This window comes from Salvelinus sp. IW2-2015, linkage group LG13 (assembly GCF_002910315.2).
Source record: "Salvelinus sp. IW2-2015 linkage group LG13, ASM291031v2, whole genome shotgun sequence".
Lineage (NCBI taxonomy): Eukaryota > Metazoa > Chordata > Actinopteri > Salmoniformes > Salmonidae > Salvelinus > Salvelinus sp. IW2-2015.
Window position 1 is genome coordinate 9769958 of NC_036853.1, and position 18799 is coordinate 9788756.

Sequence of the window (18799 nt, forward strand, 5' to 3'; positions counted from 1 at the left end):
TCTGTCTGTAAACAATTGTTGGAAAAATTACTTGTGTCATGCACAAAGTAGATAGTCCTAACCGACTTGCCAAAACTATAGTTTGTTAACAAGACATTTGTGAAGTTGTTGAAAAACGAGTTTCAATGACTCCAACATAAGTGTATGTAAACTTCCGACTTCAACTGTATGCCTTAATAAAAAATAAAAATATATACTCTTAGCTTTCATTTGAAATCCAATTTGACTCGCTCCTATGAAAGGGAAAGGGGGATAGTAAATTGTCCAACTGAATGTATTCAACTGAAACGTGTCTTCCGCATTTAACCCAACCACTTTACATGTTGGTGCTCATGGGTCCTTTTACATGGAAATTACCCTATATACTATCACTCTTCCAATACCTATCTTTGCTTCATGCCAAAATACCTCTGATTTCCCTTTTTTCCCTTTATTTCTCTAATTTCTCCAACTCACAAATGGAGCCCAACTGTTCCTTCTCACTGGCCAGGCATTCAGGCCTGCAGTTAAGCGGATGGCTAATTTTACCAGACTGACCTCATTTTATATTGTATTAGAACAAGTGATCCAGTGTCAGTAGAAATGCACTGGCTTCAGATAAATATTTTTACATGATCACCCCCCCCCTTATTTTGAGAGGAAGAATATGCATATTTGCTGGGACATGCAATGCCATATACTCAGGGGGTCTTTTTCATGTGAAGAATGAATCTGGTCACCTGGATTAATTAACTGTTTGCTTCACTGAGCGGTGTTTGAATGATGCCAAAGTCCTATCAATTCTTCAAAGACAAACAGAGAGTCMAAATTAATTTAGAGAGGATCCATTCACAATTCAGGGTAAAGCTGGAGAATTGTTATAATTTACAACTGGCGTCTTTCAGTTATTGTTTGGATTCAGTTACTAAAGTAGGCTTAAGAGATAACATAAACAGTGAAAAAGGTAGCTCTAAGCATCGGATTGGTTTCTTTTTCCTAAAACCACATTCAACAATAATTGTGTTCAATAAAACATTTCACTTTTTTTCTTGCAGGAAATGATGTCTCCGGATCCTGAAGATGTTGACAGGTGAGAGACAACCTGACAACCTTTGTTATAAATAAATCCACATCCGTTGCTACAGTATTTCATGTCTTATAGACCTAATGAATATCTGAAAACATGTGCAGCAGGGGGTTTGAAATGTGTCCATTGAAGAACCAGCCATAAAGCAGATCAAGACCAAAATTAGCTGAACAAACATGGTAAAGTTGACCCTCAGGGGACAGACTTGGCAGAACAGAACAATCCAAAATTCCACTTGGGTTGAGATGTCTTCATTTCCCCCTCCACTATATACAGTGCCTTCGGAAAGTACTCAGACCACTTGACCTTTTCCACATTTTGTTACGTTACAGCCTTATTCTAAAATGTATTAATTTTCAATCTAAAAAACGTGTTTTTTCAGCTAATTTTGGTCTTGATCTATGGCTGGTTTGTAAACAGACACATTTCAAACCCCCTGCTGCACAAGTTTTAGATATTCATTAGGTCTATAAGACATTAAATATTGTAGCAACGCATGTGGATTTATTCATAACAAAGATTGTCACAGACTGGAATATGTTCCGGGATTCTTCGAGGACGTTGTCCCCACAGTGACTGTATGTACATATCCCAACCAGAAGCCATTGATTACAGGCAATATTCGCACTGAGATAAAGGGTAGAGCTGCCGCTTTCAAGGTCCAGGACACAAACCCGGAAGCTTATAAGAAATCCTGCTATGCCCTCCAACGAACCATCAAACAGGCAAAGCGCAAATACAGGACTAAGATTGAATCGTACTACACTGGCTCTGACGCTCGTCGGATGTGGCAGGGCCTGCAAACTACTACAGACTACAAAGGGAAGCACAGCCATGAGCTGCCCAATGACACGAGTCTAGCAGACGAGCTAAATCACTTTTATGCTCGCTTCGAGGCAAGCAACACTGAAGCATGCATGAGAGCATCAGCTGTTCCGGACGACTGTGTGATCACTCTCTCCGTAGCCGACGAAAGTAAGACCTTTAAACAGATCGACATTCACAAGGCCGCTGGGCCAGACGGATTACCAGGWCATGTGCTCCGGGCATGTGCTGACTAACTGGCAGGTGTCTTTACTATCATTTTCAACATGTCCCTGATTGATTCTGTAAAACGAACATACTTCAAGCAGACCACCATAGTCCCTGTGCCCAAGAGCACCAAGGTAACCTGCCTAACTCCAACATCATCATTAAGTTTGCAGATGACACAACAGTGGTAAGTCTGATTACCGACGACGAGACAGCCAATAGGGAGGAGGTTAGAGACCTGGCCGGGTGGTGCCAGAATAACAACGTATCCCTCAACGTCATCAAGACAAAGGAGATTATTGTGGACTACAGGAAAAGGAGGACCGAGCACGCCCTCATTCTCATCGATGGGGCTGTAGTGGAGCAGGTTTAGAGCTTAGAGCACATCACCAAGGAACTTGAATGGTCCAAACACACCAATACAGTTGTGAAGAGGGCACGACAAAACCTATTCCCCCTCAGGAGACTGAAAAGATTTGGCATGGGTCCTCAGATCCTCAAAAGGTTCTACAGTTGCAACATCGAGAGCATACTGACTGGTGGCATCACTGCCTGGTATGGCAACTGCTCGGCCTCCGACCGCAAGGCACTACAGAGGGTAGTGCGTACGGCCCAGAACATCACTGTGGCTAAGCTGCCTGCCATCCAGGACCTCTACACCAGGCGCTGTCAGAGAAAAGCCCTAAAAACTGTCAAAGACCCCAGCCACCCAAGTCATAGACTGTTCTCTCTGCTACCGCATGGCAAGCGGTACCGGAGCGCCAAGTCTATGACCAAAAGGCTTCTCAACCGCTTTTACCCCCAAGCCATAAGACTCCTGAACAGGTAATCAAATGGCTACCCGGACTATTTGCATTGTGTCCCGCCTGATTTGATTTGAATACCCTATGATGACGAAGCAAAAACAGGTTTTAGAAATGTTTGCTAATTTATTTWAAAAAATGTAAACTGAAATGTACATAAGTATTCAGACCCTTTACTCAGTACTTTGGCAGCGACTACAGCGTCGCGTCTTTTTGGGTATGATGCTAAAAGCTTGGAACACCTGTATATGRGGATTTTCTCCCTTTCTTCTCCACAGATCCTCTCAAGTTCTGTCAGGTTGGGTGGGGAGCGTTGCTGCACAGCTATTTTAAGGTCTCTCCAGAGATGTTCGATCGGGTTCAAGTCCGGGCTCTGGCTGGGCCACTCAAGGACATTCAGAGACTTGTCCCGAAGCCACTCCTGCGTTGTCTTGGCTGTGTGCTTATGTAACGGATGTGAAATGGCTAGCTAGTTAGCGGGTACGCGCTAATAGCGTTTCAATCGGTTACGTCACTTGCTCTGAGACTTGAAGTAGGGTTTCCCCTTGCTCTGCAAGGGCCGCGGCTTTTGTGGAGCGTTGGGTAACGATGCTTCGCGGGTGACCGATGTTGATGTGTGCAGAGGGTCCCTGGTTCGCGCCCGGGTCGGGGCGAGGGGACGCACTAAAGTTATACTGTTACACTTAGAGTCGTTGTCCTGTTGGAARGTGAACTTTCGCACCAATCTGAGGTCCTGAGTGCTCCGGAGCGGGTTTTCATCAAGGACCTCTCTGTACTTTGCTCCATCCCTGCCGTTGAAAAAGATCCCTACAGCATGATGCTGCCACCACCATGCTTCACCGTATGGACGGTGCCAGGTGTCCTCCAGATGTATCGCTTGGCATTCAGGCCAAAGAGTTCATTCTTGGTTTCATCAACCAGAGAATCTTGTTTCTCATGGTCTGAGAGTATTTTGGTGCCTTTTGGAAAACTCCAAGCAGGCTGTCATGTGCATTTATACTGAGGAGTGGCTTCCATCTGGCCACTCCACCATAAAGGCCTGATTGGTGGAGTGATGCAGATATAGTTGTCCTTCTGGAAGGTTCTCATCTCCACAGAGGAACTCTACAGCTCTGTCAGTGTGACCATCAGGTTCTTAGTCACCTCCCTGACCAAGGCCCTTCCCCGATTGCTTAGTTTGGCCGGGCGGACAGCTCTAGGAAGAGTCTTGGTGGTTCCAAACATCTTTCATTTAAGAATGATGGAGGCCACTGTGTTCTTCGGGACCTTCAATGCTGCAGAAATGTTTTGGTACCCTTTCCCAGATCTGTGCCTCGACACAATCCTGTCTCTGAGCTCTATGGACAATTCCTTCGACCTCATGGCTTGGTTTTTGCTCTGACATGCACTGTCAACTGTGGGACCTTATATCGACAGGTGCTTGCCTTTCCAAATCATGTCCAATCATTTGAATTTACCACAGGTGAACTCCAATCAAGTTTTAGAATTATCTCAAGGATGATTAATGGAAAACAGGATGCACCTGAGCTCAATTTTGATTCTCATCGCAAAGGGGCTGAATACTTATGTAAATAAGATTTTTTTTTAATGTGCAAACATTTCTAAAAAGTGGTTTTGGCTTTGTCATTATGGGATATTGTGTGTAGATTGCGGAGGGATTTTTTTTCTTTCACCCATTTTAGAATAAAGCTGTAATGCAACAAAATGTGGAAAAAGTCAAGCAGTCTGAATACTTTGCGAAGGCACTGTATATCAACCCCACATCGACAAGGACTGTGAGGACCTTTCACAAGACTGACACAGCACCTGAATCACACAATTGTGTGGGCCAGAGGAGCCATCATGTGTAAAGATAAACCAGTGATCCAATACCTGTCTAAGTTCAGTTGCTTCTAATAAAGTCAGAAGAGGTATGTCGCCGATGCACAGAATGTACAAATTGTCCGAGTTAATTCCGTTTTAAACCCAATTAAGAAATTATGCAGAGTATGATTGTTGATCTTCTTTACACCAATATTTGATTGGGTAATTGGTTGTCCATAAAAAAATGTACAATCACATGACACGAGAACCACAGAAACACTGTGGTGGTCATGCATCAAAACCCACTGATTCTTTAAGCGCTGCTCTGTACAGGTGGCCCGGCTTTGCAGCTGTGCAAATGAAAGACGCAGYGTCGTTCGAGGCAAGGGATGGAAAGTTGGCCACAAATGGAGGAGTAACATACAAGTTGCTAACTGAAAATGTAATGGAAAAAATAATAGCAGAGGTTAGCTGAGAGAAAATAATTAATGGAAAAGTTTCTCTCCTGTATTGTGTGTGTTCAAGTGACAAGCTGTTCATCTTTATAGAGATGTAATACTAAGGGGGAAATGCCACAWATTGACCAGATTTACCATCTCTGGCAATGCTTAGTGACCTCCGGTATGAAACAACATCCAGGGTAACATATGAGCAATTCCATAATAACAGAGTGATGCTGAGACTTCTCAATTTAAAATGTATGCCAAACAAAAACCAAGGACAGCAAAGTTAAACAAACCAAGTCTATGCACAAAGATGACTATTTCCACTGAAAATGTTACAGATTCGTCCGTCTAACTGCCAGAAGGTGAAGCGTGCTTCATCAATCCAGAGAACACGTTTGCACTGCTCCAGAGTCCAATTGAGTCGAGCTATACACCACTCCAGCCGATGCTTGGCATTGCGCATGGTGATCTTAGGCTTGTGCGCGGCTGCTCGGCCATGGAAACCCATTTCATTAAGCTCTCGACAAACAGTTCTTGTGCTGATGTTGCTTCCAGAGGCAGTTTGGAAATCGGTAGCGAGTGTTGCAACGAAGGACAGTTTGTACGCACTACATGCTTCAGCACTCGGTCCCGTTCTGTGAGCTTGTGTGGCTAGCATGGCTAGTGGCTAACATTAGCCAGCTTGAGCTAGCTAACGAGCTAGCATTCGAACTCGGTAGCACAGAGTAGATTCTCCATATAACGTTGAGAAATAGTGCATTGTGGGTAATTTAGAAGATATCTGGAAATTAGTTAATAAATATTTAAAAACAGAACTATGTTTTTACTTACAAGTATTTTTTTAATGTTTACTAGGCAAGTCAGTTAAGAACAAATTCTTATTTACAATGACAGCCTACACTGGCCAAACCCCGACAACGCTGGGCCAATTGTGCGCCGCCCTATGGGACTCCCAATCACGTCCGGTTGTGATACAGCCTGGATTTGAACGAGGGTGTCTATAGTRATGCCTCTAGCACTGGGGTGCAGTGCCTTAGACAGCTGTGCCACTCGGGAGCCCGTCAGCAACAGGTGTGGCTGAAATAACCAAATCCACTAAATTGAATGGGTGTTCACATACTTTTGGCCATGTAGTGTACATTTCAGCATCATTGTTACTGTAACGGATGTGAAATGGCTAGCTAGTTAGCGGTGGTGCGCGCTAATAGCCTTTCAATCGGTGACGTCACTTGTTCTGAGACCTTGAAGTAGTGGTTCCCCTTGCTCTGCAAGAGCCGCGGCCTTTGTGGAGTGATGGGTAACGATGCATAACGACGCCATAAAAGTTAAACTGTTACATTGATGCTGTTGCAATGTAACAGTTTAACTTTAGTCCGTCCCCTCGGGCGCGAACCAGGGACCCTCTGCACACATCAACAACAGTCACCCACGAAGCATCGTTACCCATCGCTCCACAAAGGCCGCGGCTCTTGCAGAGCAAGGGGAACCACTACTTCAAGGTCTCAGAGCAAGTGACGTCACCGATTGAAAGGCTATTAGCGCGCACCACCGCTAACTAGCTAGCCATTTCACATCCGTTACACTACCTTAGAATTTTCCACATGCAAATCCATATGTGTGCACACATTAACACAGGTCACCTCTGGACGTGTATGACGTGACCTGCCTCTCCTTACAAAGCTTCAGCGTGACAAAAGTATCTTGAAGATCACTCCCTTTATGCATTCATGCTGATATATGTGACACATCTGTATTCAAACCTAGGGTCGTTTACTACCATGTAACACCTAGCATGAATAGCAAAGCTAGACATTAATGACACCATTGTCATCCTGGGTGAGAATTTTCTTCAGCGGGTGGAGAAAGTAATGTAATGCTTAGAGCAGAGAAACAACACGATTGTTTGCATTGGGCAATTTGCTCCGCAGCTCTGTTGAGACCCAGGGAGCTCAAACAGGACAACTGCCACAGCTGAATGCGTTATAGTGCAGAGGGGCATGCTATGTGGACATAGCTACAACTCCTATCTCAAACCATCCACAGAAAGAGGTTCACTATTTCAGGCTTGAGAGAAATCACGTTGGCTGCAAAAAAATCATGCTATATTTAGATGTGAGAAAAACTATAATTTTCATCATCACACTTTCCTGACCGGCTACATATTATTTTAACTCCCTCCCAAATACTACACAACAAATATTTTGCACCGCCTTCATTGTCTTTAGAAACACTTTCCATTGGCTTGGTCCCAATGTTCCATGATTGCCACAAACCGCTTATGTAAATATCAAGTGGTTAACGAATAATTAGTGTTTCATTGGCGAACAACCACCTCTGATCCCCGTCTACTCTGTTAGACCCCTCCCACGTAGAGCCGCCCTGAAGACTAGACCCCTTTTGAAAGACAGCGCAGGGGAAAGATACGAATTTTTGTCTAATTTCCCGCAGCTACAGCGTCGACGAGCAGCAGTCGAAGAACTCCATTCTAACTGAATGGATTGGCATGGGGAGAAGCGGACCTCAAAACTTGGCTAAGCGGCAGCTTTGGAATTATATTACTTTTACGATGGCTTTACTTTCGCTGCTGCTCAGACCAGGTAAGGCAACATTCATATATGTTCTCCTGTGTGCATGCAAAACATTTTCCCCGCACCCCGAATGGATGATGGAAAACTTTCTTGGCTGTGCTAAATGGTGCGAGATGAGCCAGACTTGTTCACAAAAACTCGCTTTCTTAAATATTTATGAACTAAAATATGGCAGTGTGTTTTGTAAATAGCTACACGTTAAATCGGTCATCAGCGGTCTTTTGCTGTGTGCCTAGACCTTCAAATATAACGGTAGTCATTGGCCTATACCAGGCTAACTAGCAGCCATCGTCGCGAACCAACAGGCTGCTGTTGCTAGTTAGCTGGCTAGCTAGACAACACGAGCTACTTCGGTCGAACTTTTAGCTACATTCGCTAAATCCGTCAAGTAACATGAATCACGAACAGTCTTCATTTATGTATTTTTTTTCACGATCGTAGTACTTTATCGATACTATATTCACACACAAAGTCTTGAATAAAGTTCGAGCTTGTAGAAGTCCGCTAATAAAGATCGTTAGCATTTGGCTTGATAACCTATTCACGTTGTATTCAAACATGTTGTTTGTACAAAGTAGCAACACATTGCTAATACGTTTTAACACGTAACACGCTAACCAACTGTTAATGCCGTGACTAGTTTACCTTGTAAAATTAAACGTTAGATGGTGTTTTGTTCATGCTTAATTTGTTACCATGCATGGCATGATGTCAGACTTCTCGGCCTCTGAATGTGTCCATCGTACAGTAACTAGACTTTTTTTTTTGCCTGAGCTTTGTTGTGTGCATGCGCGATACATCGTCAGACGTTTGGGTGCTTTGTTACCAAAACATGCATCTAACTAACGAAACAAAGTGTGTATGTGGGGTGATTTGCTTTTTGACTTTAAATTACATTTGAACGTCTTTGAAAACTCGCATAATATTACCTACACAAGTTTCACTCACAAAAGAGTGGTAGAAATGGGAAGGTCAACAAATCAATGGGGCGTTGAGACGTGAATGTGTAACGTGTTGATGCTTTTCTCCATAGATCATTAGATACACTTCACATAAAGTTGGGCGCCATGAATTCTAATTTAATGGATATCAATTAGCGACGTTTACGCATTGCAAAACAGTAGCCTATGTTGTTAGTGATAGTTGAATCAATTTCAATGTAGTTCAGCATAATAATCATGGAATATTCATTGTCCATTAATCATCCCCAGTTAACTTATTACTTCCCCATAATGTGGTAGACTGCTATGACAAGGTTATTGTGCATTTTGGGTGTATACATGTACATAGCAGGATGATGATCATTCTTATAAAACTGGATATGCCATGCTTGCCTTGTTTACATACTAAAGCCATCCTCTATTCCACAGATTATTTCAGTTTATTTTGTTTCCCTTAAATTGTTCTCAAGCCTATTGAAATATGTTGTTATAAATGCAAATTCGTCCTATTCTCTTCTTAATCCTTTCCCATGTTTTCCGCACATGGTTGTCACGTTGCCTCTTGTCAAAGGCTGGCCATAAAGAGCCTTTAAAGATAGATATGGTTGTTTATAGCTCTATCTGCCGTGATTGTCAAAAATGAACAATCATAACCGAGTTTGGTGACCCCAGTGCTTGCAGGGAGATCATTGGCGGAAATCAGACGAGGGATGGTAGAATGCTTCTGAGTTGACCTCTCACACTCATCTCAGTTTTGATTAACAGTTGCCAAGACCCATGTGGGCTTCAGTTACTAGAGAATGTATGCACACAGTTTGCAACCAAGGATCTTTTCGAACTGTCTGGGGAAAAATATTTCAATGTTTTTATTATTGGCAAGTTCATTATGCCCGTTGGATTTAAAACAGTTTGGAGGACTTGTTGATTAGCCTATGTCAGATCTTCTTTCAATGTTGATAAAAAATATTGTTTATATTTATGTTTTCAGTCTTATTGGGCTGTTTATTTAAGTGTGTGTTATGTCTGTGACATCTTATGACACTTGCACAGGCAATAAGTTGATGTAATGCAAATGCACCTGGCATCTAGAGCTTCAAGATAAGACTATAATATTCTCAAAACATCAAACATTGGAATACATAGTCTCCTTGTCGCCCCCAACATATTCACTGACAGATGCACAGTACTGAGTAATAACTTCACACAGGAAGTGCCAAATGTATACACTCCCAACATCTTTGGCCAGCTGTTGCTCAATGCTGAACAAGCATGGCTCTTTGTGCAGTTCCTCTTGGGTCTGAATTCAGCCTCGTATACAGTGGTCATGTGCCATGCTCCTTAATGCCCCCCATATTGACCCAGCAACAGCCAAACCATATTCAACACCCTTAAGCAAACTACACAGATTGGCTTCCTCCAGCAGTGAAGCACTGTGTTATTTCAGTGAGGGTGAGTTGAGGGAAATATGTTTTGACTGACCATTCCCGTGTGGGCTGGTGTAGTTGGGTTTTAATGAGCTCTTTATTGACGTAAACTCCATAGGTGGAAAAGTTTGGCTGTCCTGCTGCACGTAGCTAGGCTGTACAGCTAACGTGTTTAGACCCTGAAAATTCACTATAACAAAGTTATTAGGCAGTGAACAAACTAATAAGAGTGATTTCTATTGGACTTTTTTTTATTTTATTATATGGTCGTTACAGTTGTGTTACGCAGTTTTTTCATTATCAATGTTCATTCTTACAATGAGTTGAGACACAAAACACATTCGTATMCACTACCATGAACTAGGCCTAGCTATATCTTCGCTTTGACTTACACATGAATGGTTCAAATTCTAAATAAAATACTTTCCCTCTAATGTTTCTGGTCACCTGTTATTGGGGGGGTTGTTGGCAACTTTAGCGATGATCAACATGTAACACCTGCCTACTGTTTCCTCTCCCCACAGCACACTGCCAGCAGTGTCGTATCCAGCGCTGCAATGCGGAGTACGTGGCCTCTACCTCGCCCTCTAGTGGTCTCCAAGAGGACTCCCTGTCCGATGTGGACTACTGCATCGCCCTGCGCGCCTACGCCCTGTGTACCCGACGCACGGCGCGCAGCTGCAGGGGCGACCTGGTCTACCACTCAGCTGTGTTCCGCATCAAGGAGCTCTTCTCCCAGCAAAACTGCTCCAGCGACGGGCCCACCTCCTCGGCCAAGGCCACCAGCACCTCCAGGCCGGCCGTGTCCGAGCTATGCGACTACGAGAGCCGTGTGCTGGCCTTGGGCCCCGCAGGCCAGGGGGAAAAGTACGCCCACTGTGGATTATTCGGGGACCCACACCTGCGGACGTTCCGCGACGAGTTCCAGACGTGCAAGGTGGAGGGGGCATGGCCTCTCATCGATAACCGCTACCTGTCAGTGCAGGTGACTAACGTGCCTGTTGTCCTGGGCTCCAGTGCCACCGCCACCAGCAAGGTAAGCTGTGCTATGGGTTCACATCTGGTCATGTTGCTGACAGTAATGTCATTAAAACACTGAAAAACTTAGGGCTCAATCATAACAAAGATACTTGAACTTTTAATGTACAGTACCAGTCAAACGTTTGGACATACGTACTCATTCAAGGGTTTTTCTTTATTTTTACTATTTTCTACGTTGTAGAATAATTGTGAAGACATTAAAACTATGAAATAATACATATGGAATCATGTAGTAACCAAAAAAGAGTTAAACAGATCAAAATATATTTTATATTTAAGTTTCTTCAAAGTAGCCATCCTTTTCCTTGATGACAGCTTTGCACAGTCTTGGCATTCTCTCAACCAGCTTCATGAGGTAGTCACCTGGAATGGATTTCAATTAACAGGTGTGCCTTGTTAAAAGGTAATTTGTGGAAWTCTTTTTTTTTTTWATGCGTTTGAGCCAATCAGTTGTGTTGTGACAAGGTTGGGGTGGTATACAGAAGATTGCCTTAATAGGTAAAAGACCAAGTCCAACAGCTCAAATAAGCAAAGAGAAACTACAGTCCATCATTACTTTAAGACATGAAGGTCAGTAAATCCAGAAAATGTCAATAACTTTGAGTGCAGTTGCAAAAACCATAAAGCGCTATGATGAAACTGGCTCTCATGAGGACCGCCACAGGAAGGAAAACCGAGTTACCTCTGCTGCAGAGGAAAGGTTCATTAGAGTTAACTGCACCTCAGATTGCAGCCCAAATAAATGCTTCACAGAGCTCAAGTAACAGACACATCTCAACATCAACTGTTAAGAGGAGATGGCGTGAATCAGGCCTTTATGGCTGAATTGCTGCAAAGAAACCACTACTAAAGGACACCAATAATAAGAAGAGACTTGCTTGGGCCAAGAAACACAGGTAATGAACATTAGACCGGTGGAAATCTGTCCTTTGGGCTGATGATTCCAAATTTGAGATTTTTGGTTCCAAGCACCATGTCTTTGTGAGACGCAGAATTGGTGCACGGATGATCTCCGCATGTGTGGTTCCAACCATGAAGCATGGAGGAGGCGGTGTGGGGGTGTTTTGCTGGTGACACTGTCTGTGATTTATTTAGAATTCAAGGCACACTTAACCGGCATGGCTACTACAGCATTCTGCAGCGATACTCTATCCCATCTGGTTTGCGCTTAGTAGGACTATCATTTGTTTTTCTCCGGGACAATGACCCAACACATCTACAGGCTGTGTAAGGGCTATTTGTCCAAGAAGTACGGTGATATAGTGCTGCATCAGATGACCTGGCCTCCACAATCACCCGACCTCGACCCAATTGAGATGGTTTGGGATGAGTTGGACCGCGGAGTGAAGGAAAAGTAGCCAACAAGTGCTCAGTATATGTGGGAACTCCTTCAAGACTGTTGGAAAAGCATTCCTCATGAAGCTGGTTGAGAGAATGCCAAGAGTGTGCAAAGCTGTCATCAAGGCAAAGGGTGTCTACTTTGAAGAATATAAAATGTACATAATATTTTGATTTGTTTAACACTTTTTTGGTTAATACATGATTCCATATGTGTTATTTCATTGTTTTTGATGTCTTCACTATTATGCTACAATGTAGAAAATAGTAAAAATAAAGATATCTCTTGAATGAGTASGTATGTCCAAACCTTTGACTGGTAATGTATGTCATACATTGAAGTCAAAGGGAGATGGTTCAATATATAGAAATATTATCTCAAGTTAGGATTCAATCTGTCTCTACTGCCTCCAGGGACCCTACCTCTGACCTTCCTCTTCCAGACACTAGTGGAAAGACTGGGTCATTCAGTGGGTGTCACACCCTGACCATAGAGAGCTTTTTATTCTCTATGTTGGTTAGGTCGGGGTGTGACTAGGGTGGGTCATCTAGAAAATTATATTTCTATGTTGGCCTGGTATGGTTCCCAATCAGAGGCAGCTGTTTATCGTTGTCTCTGATTGGGGATCATATTTAGGCAGCCATTTCCCCTTTGTGGGATCTTGTTTTTGTGTAGTGCCTGTGAGCACTGCATTTTTCTTCACGTTTCATTTATTCATTTATTGTTTTGTTTTGCTTTGAGTTTCACATAGAAATAAAAGATGTGGAACCCAGATCACGCTGCGCTTTGGTTCAGTTATTATGACTATCGTGACAGTGGGGTAGGATCAGGGACATGCTTGAGCGCTTTATCTTTAACACATGGGTAGTCATATGGTAGTGATTAACTGGCACCCCAATGGTGGAACAAACTCCCTCACGACGCCAGGTCAGCGGAGTCAATCACCACCTTCCGGAGACACCTGAAACCCCACCTCTTTAAGGAATACCTAGGATAGGATAAAGTAATCCTCCTAACCCCCCCCCCTCCCCCTTAAATGAGTTAGATGCACTATTGTAAAGTGGTTGTTCCACTGGATATCATAAGGTGAATGCACCAATTTGTAAGTCGCTCTGGATAAGAGCGTCTGCTAAATGACTTAAATGTAAAAATTAACGCTTGCTCAAACATTTTCCTCTCCCACAATTGGATAACCTTTTTCAGCTCTCTAGTCAAATAATTAACAGATCTTTTTGTGTAAATATGGAATTATTTGGATAAATAACTACGTTTTTTGGTAGAAGCAGCATATTTTTGATTCTACTGATTGAGTTTGGCTTTTCATAATATAATCTGATCCCTGAAATCTGAATTTAAGTCTGGTTCTTTGGCTATATTTATACTGAAGACCATACTTGGAGCTCAATGTATTATTTGTAGATATGCACTAGATGAATACAACACTTGGTAGACACAAAAAAGTAGGCCTATCAATTCTACTAGTGCTAGCCCACCTTGCCACATTTGCTTTTTTTCTAAGATAATCTATTTTTATCAGTACTGTTATTTTCAGCTCCATGTGAATTACAAGCAACAGCACCAACGATTTGGTTTTGGACTAGCCAGACTATGAGAAGACCAATAGAAATTGGCCTAGGCCAAATCATATAGGCTAGATTCTATAAAAACAAAGTTATACTAACTGTGGTCTGCAACTTTCTTTCATATCAGAGTTTGTTGAAATCCATGAACCTCAAGGATTTTAGTAAATAACCTTCGCTAGATTGCATATGCGTTTTCAAAGTAATCCAAAGACTACTAAAAAGAGAACTGTTTGAACAGATTTCAGACCCAATTATTTAAAATAGTTTTGAGTGCATATGAGGGGAAAAATACAAAGCTGTAAGTCAGGGCGCCGGTGCCAACACCCGCATGCCCTCACCGTCCGCTTGAAATGGGGTCATTTTCAACTGTTACAGTAGAGAAAGGAAATCGTTCATCAAAAACGGTATCCCCTTAACTGTAAAGTTAACCATAGCCACCTCTTTTACGAACAGCTTTGATGACATGTCGGCCTACTACAAAAAATCTAGACATGACTCCAGAGTTGTCCAGACCCTGTGGCAGTTGTAGTGGAAGGTATTTCTGATTTATGGGTCTATCAGACAGCTGGGTTTGTTTGATCCTGCACTCTCTCAAGAAAAAGTATGGAGCCATACATATGCAATGGTTTATGACATTTACATTGATATTTGTTTTAGAAGGCACATATTGAGAAGGCCTAGTTGTTTCTTTGGGGTTGATTATCTCTAAATTGGTGAGCCAAGACATCATCTATGTGTTAGTGATGTTTTCTAGTCCATATTTACTGTAAAATAAAGAGCATAATGAATATTTCTACTCACGGTGCTTTCCTTCCTTCAGATTACACAATAGTTTTATACCTTTTCCAAGAGAAAGACAGGAATTTGAGTTTTCAAACTTTGAAATGAACTGTTCCCCATGTCATAAAAAGTGAAGGTCCTGCTGACATACTGTGGCTCAACATGGTATTACACCTTTTGAATGCTTCTGATGGTTCTGCTGCTTAGTAGACCTATTAGTAATCTGTGTACCGGTATACAGAACACAACTTTCAAAAGATTTGACCTTCATTCAGTACTATTGAAAGAGTAGAAGGGTAGATGTTAATTGAATTTCCTCCAATTAATAACTTCTTATGGCTGAGATCCCGTTAACGGGATCAACTTGACAACAGCCAGTGAAAGTGCAGGGCACCAAATTCAAAACAGAAATCTCATAATTAGAATTCCTCAAACATACAAGCATTTTACACCATTTTAAAGATAAAGTTGTTGTTAATCCCACCACAGTGTACGATTTCAAATAGCCTATACGACGAAAGCACACCATCTGATTATGTTAGGTCAGTACCTAGTCACAGAAAAACACAGCCATTTTTCCAGCCAAAGAGAGGAGTCACAAAAAGCAGAAATAGAGATAAAATGAATCACTAACCTTTGATCTTCATCAGATGACACTCATAGGACTTCATGTTACACAATACATGTATGTTTTGTTYGATAAAGTTCATATTTATATCCAAAAATCTTAGTTTACATTGGCGCGTTATGTTCAGTAATGTTTTGCCTCCAAAACATCTGGTGATTTTGCAGAGAGCCACATCAATTTACAGAAATACTCATAATAAACATTGATAAAAGATACAAGTATTATACATGGAACTTAGGGATAGGGGGCAGCATTTTCACTTTGGATGAATAGCGTGCCCAAAGTGAACTGCCTCCTACTCTGTCCCAGATGCTAATATATGCATAGTATTATTACTATTGGATAGAAAACACTCTGACTTTTCTAAAACTGTTTGAATGATGTCTGTGAGTATAACAGAACTCATATGGCAGGCAAAAACCCAAACAGGAAGTGGGAATTCCGAGGCTGGTCGATTTTCAACTCATCGCCTATTGAAATCCCAGTGGGATATGGATCTGTTTGCACTTCCTACGCCTTCCACTAGATGTCAACAGTCTGTAGAGCGTTGAATGAAGCTTCTACTGTGATGTTGAGCCGGATGGGAGCTGTTTTAGTCAGTGGTCTGGCAGAGTGCCAGGTCCTAGTCACGCGCATTCCAAATGATATCCACTTGTGTTCCATTACTTCTACAGACACAAAGGAGTTCTCCGGTTGGAACGTTATTGAATATTTAAGATAACAACATCCTAAAGATTGATTCTATAGTTAGTTTGACAAGTTTATTCAAACTGTAATATAACTTTTTGATGTTTTCGTCCGACGTTCACCTGGACCTGCACGAGCGTTTGGATGTGTGTACTAAACGCGCTAACAAAGTCGCTACTTGGACATAAATAATGGACATTATCGAACAAAACAACAAGTTATTGTGGAACTAGGATTCCTGGGAGTGCATTCTGATGAAGATCATCAAAGGTAGGAAGTGCAATATGACCCCATAGACACTGTATATTGGATAGGCAAACCTACAAACCTCAGATTTCCCACTTCATGGTTGGATTTTTTTCTCAGGTTTTTGCCTGCTATATGAGTTCTGTTATACTCACAGACATCATTCAAACAGTTTTAGAAACTTCAGAGTGTTTTCTATCCAAATCTACTAATAATGTGCATATCTTAGCTTCTGGGCCAGAGTAGCAGGCAGTTTACTCTGGGCACCTTATTCATCCAAGCTACTCAATACTACCCCCAGCCATAAGAAGTTTTAAATCAGGAATGGACTTTCATTCACTGGCATCTCTTTGTTTGTGTCTTCCAGATAACGGTGATCTTCAAGTCGTACCATGGCTGTACGGAGCAGAAGGTGTACCAGGCCACCACAGAGGACCTACCCTCTGCCTTCCAGGATGGCACACGGAGTGGCGGGGAGGGCGGCAGTCTGTGGATCGTAGAGAAGGGCGACTCCGGGGGACGCCTGGTGAAGATCCAGGCCCGCTACATCGGGACGTCCATCATAGTGCGCCGGGTGGGCCGCTACCTTACCTTTGCCATCCGCATGCCGGAGGACACCCTTGACTTTTCTGAGGAGAACAGTGGGCTGCAGCTCTGTCTGCATGGATGCCCGCGCAACGAGCTCATCAAGGAGCACATGCTGGGGCGCCAGCCTCTTCACCCCCGCCTCCCAGGCTCCGGGTCTAACCCCGAGCTGGGGCCCCTCCTGCCCCCACACCAGATCTACACAGTTGAGCATGCCACAGCCAAGTGCAGGGAGACCCTGCAGGTGGAGGACGTGTACTTCCAGTCCTGTGTGTTTGATCTGCTCACCACGGGGGACCCTGAGTTCTCCATGGCAGCCTACGGGGCCCTGGAGGATCTGAAGGCCCTTCCTCCCAGCAAACTGAAGCAGAACTCTCCGAGGACTCCTCGTGTCCAACTCAACAGAGGGGGGCCACACATGCTGGCTACAGCCACCCCCAGTCTGGTCACATTCCTGCTCCTGGTTCTGCTGCTTTTGTAATGGGAAAATAGGACTCAAAGTTGAAGTGACCCCAGCTTGAGGACAGAGTGCCTAGAAGTCAGAGATGTTKCTCTTTTGCATTTGTGAATGTTGTGGTTCTTTTCCTGTCACTGAACCATTTGAAGGATTTAACACTCAAAAAGGATCCCAATGCTTCTTGTCCCCCATATACATGATGGCTGCCAGCATCTGCCACTTAATTGAGTATGAGTCTGAATGCACGCAATCATGTGGGATCTGTCGATGGTTAAGTGCGTAATGCTCTTTCCATTTTCACACTGTTTATAAATTGGATTAAGACAGTTACAGGATGCTTGAAATGTGAAATTCATCATAACACTGTTGTTGTCGTCTGTGAGCCTGGATGTAATGCAGCTTATCAAAAATAATCTTTGTAAATATTTAATGTTTGTTGGGAATACGTCACGATGCACACAACCCTGCCAGACATCGTAATCATAGAAAGTAGGCCTATCAGGCTTAAGATTGTGAAAATGGTCTATTATAGTTTCGAGACCTTTGTGGAAATTTAAGACACAATATCTTTACAGTATCATCATTTGGCACCTAACAGTTAACACTCCACTTTTAGTTCCTCTGTGTTGCCATATTTACTGAAAATATGTATGTTTCTTAAATGGGATGATCCAACAACTAAATGAAAACACTACCTATCCATATGTATTTGGTTTCAGTGTGATATTCTCAGTACTTTTCACTGCATCCAAGTGTGATAGTTATCAGTTAGGTGAAACACTCCCTCTTCAAGCTGCTTGGCTTCCAGTTTTTAAAGGTAAAGAAACAAAATCTCTATATAATAATATATTGAAAGAGTGTATATATATGTTTTATATTGTGTACATTTGCCTGTGTATAGATGTTTTAACTGTAATATGTTTTATTGTTGTGATTAGTTAGGTATTTTTAAATTCTTGTATGAAATGTTAACTAATATGTGTTTTACCTTATCTGTCATCTTCCATATTAAAAAGTGTTGGACACCACGGCTTAGTTTGTTTGGTATTTTTCCATCCACCTTTCAATGCTGTACTGCACTAGATGGGTTTTGCTAGTGCAAATCTGTCCATTTTCKGAGTTTTCCTAAATGGTTGTATTTTGGATTTAGCATAGGCCATTGACTGTTTCTGAGTGAAACTAATAAAAATGCCTAGAATTGGTGGGATAAAACACATAAGAAATTGTCACTGCCACAGCCTTTGCACCACTGATGGATAAGACCCACTTCTCAGTTTCGGATAAAGTGAAACACTTTCGAAAAACACCCTGGATATATTTAAAATGAAGGCATTAGGTGTTCAGGTTGTG

The 18799-nt window shown here is 42.5% G+C and overlaps 1 protein-coding gene across 1 annotated transcript; it reads left to right on the plus strand.

Annotated features, from left to right (window-relative positions):
- The first annotated feature begins 7520 nt into the window (after positions 1-7520).
- Positions 7521-18477, plus strand: LOC111972084 (repulsive guidance molecule B-like). The gene is made up of 3 exons (XM_023998927.2): positions 7521-7747; positions 10628-11139; positions 16775-18477. The coding sequence occupies exons 1-3, from the start codon at positions 7654-7656 to the stop codon at positions 17471-17473; spliced, it is 1305 nt and encodes a 434-aa protein (XP_023854695.1). The 5' UTR covers positions 7521-7653; the 3' UTR covers positions 17474-18477.
- Positions 18478-18799: the final 322 nt, after the last annotated feature.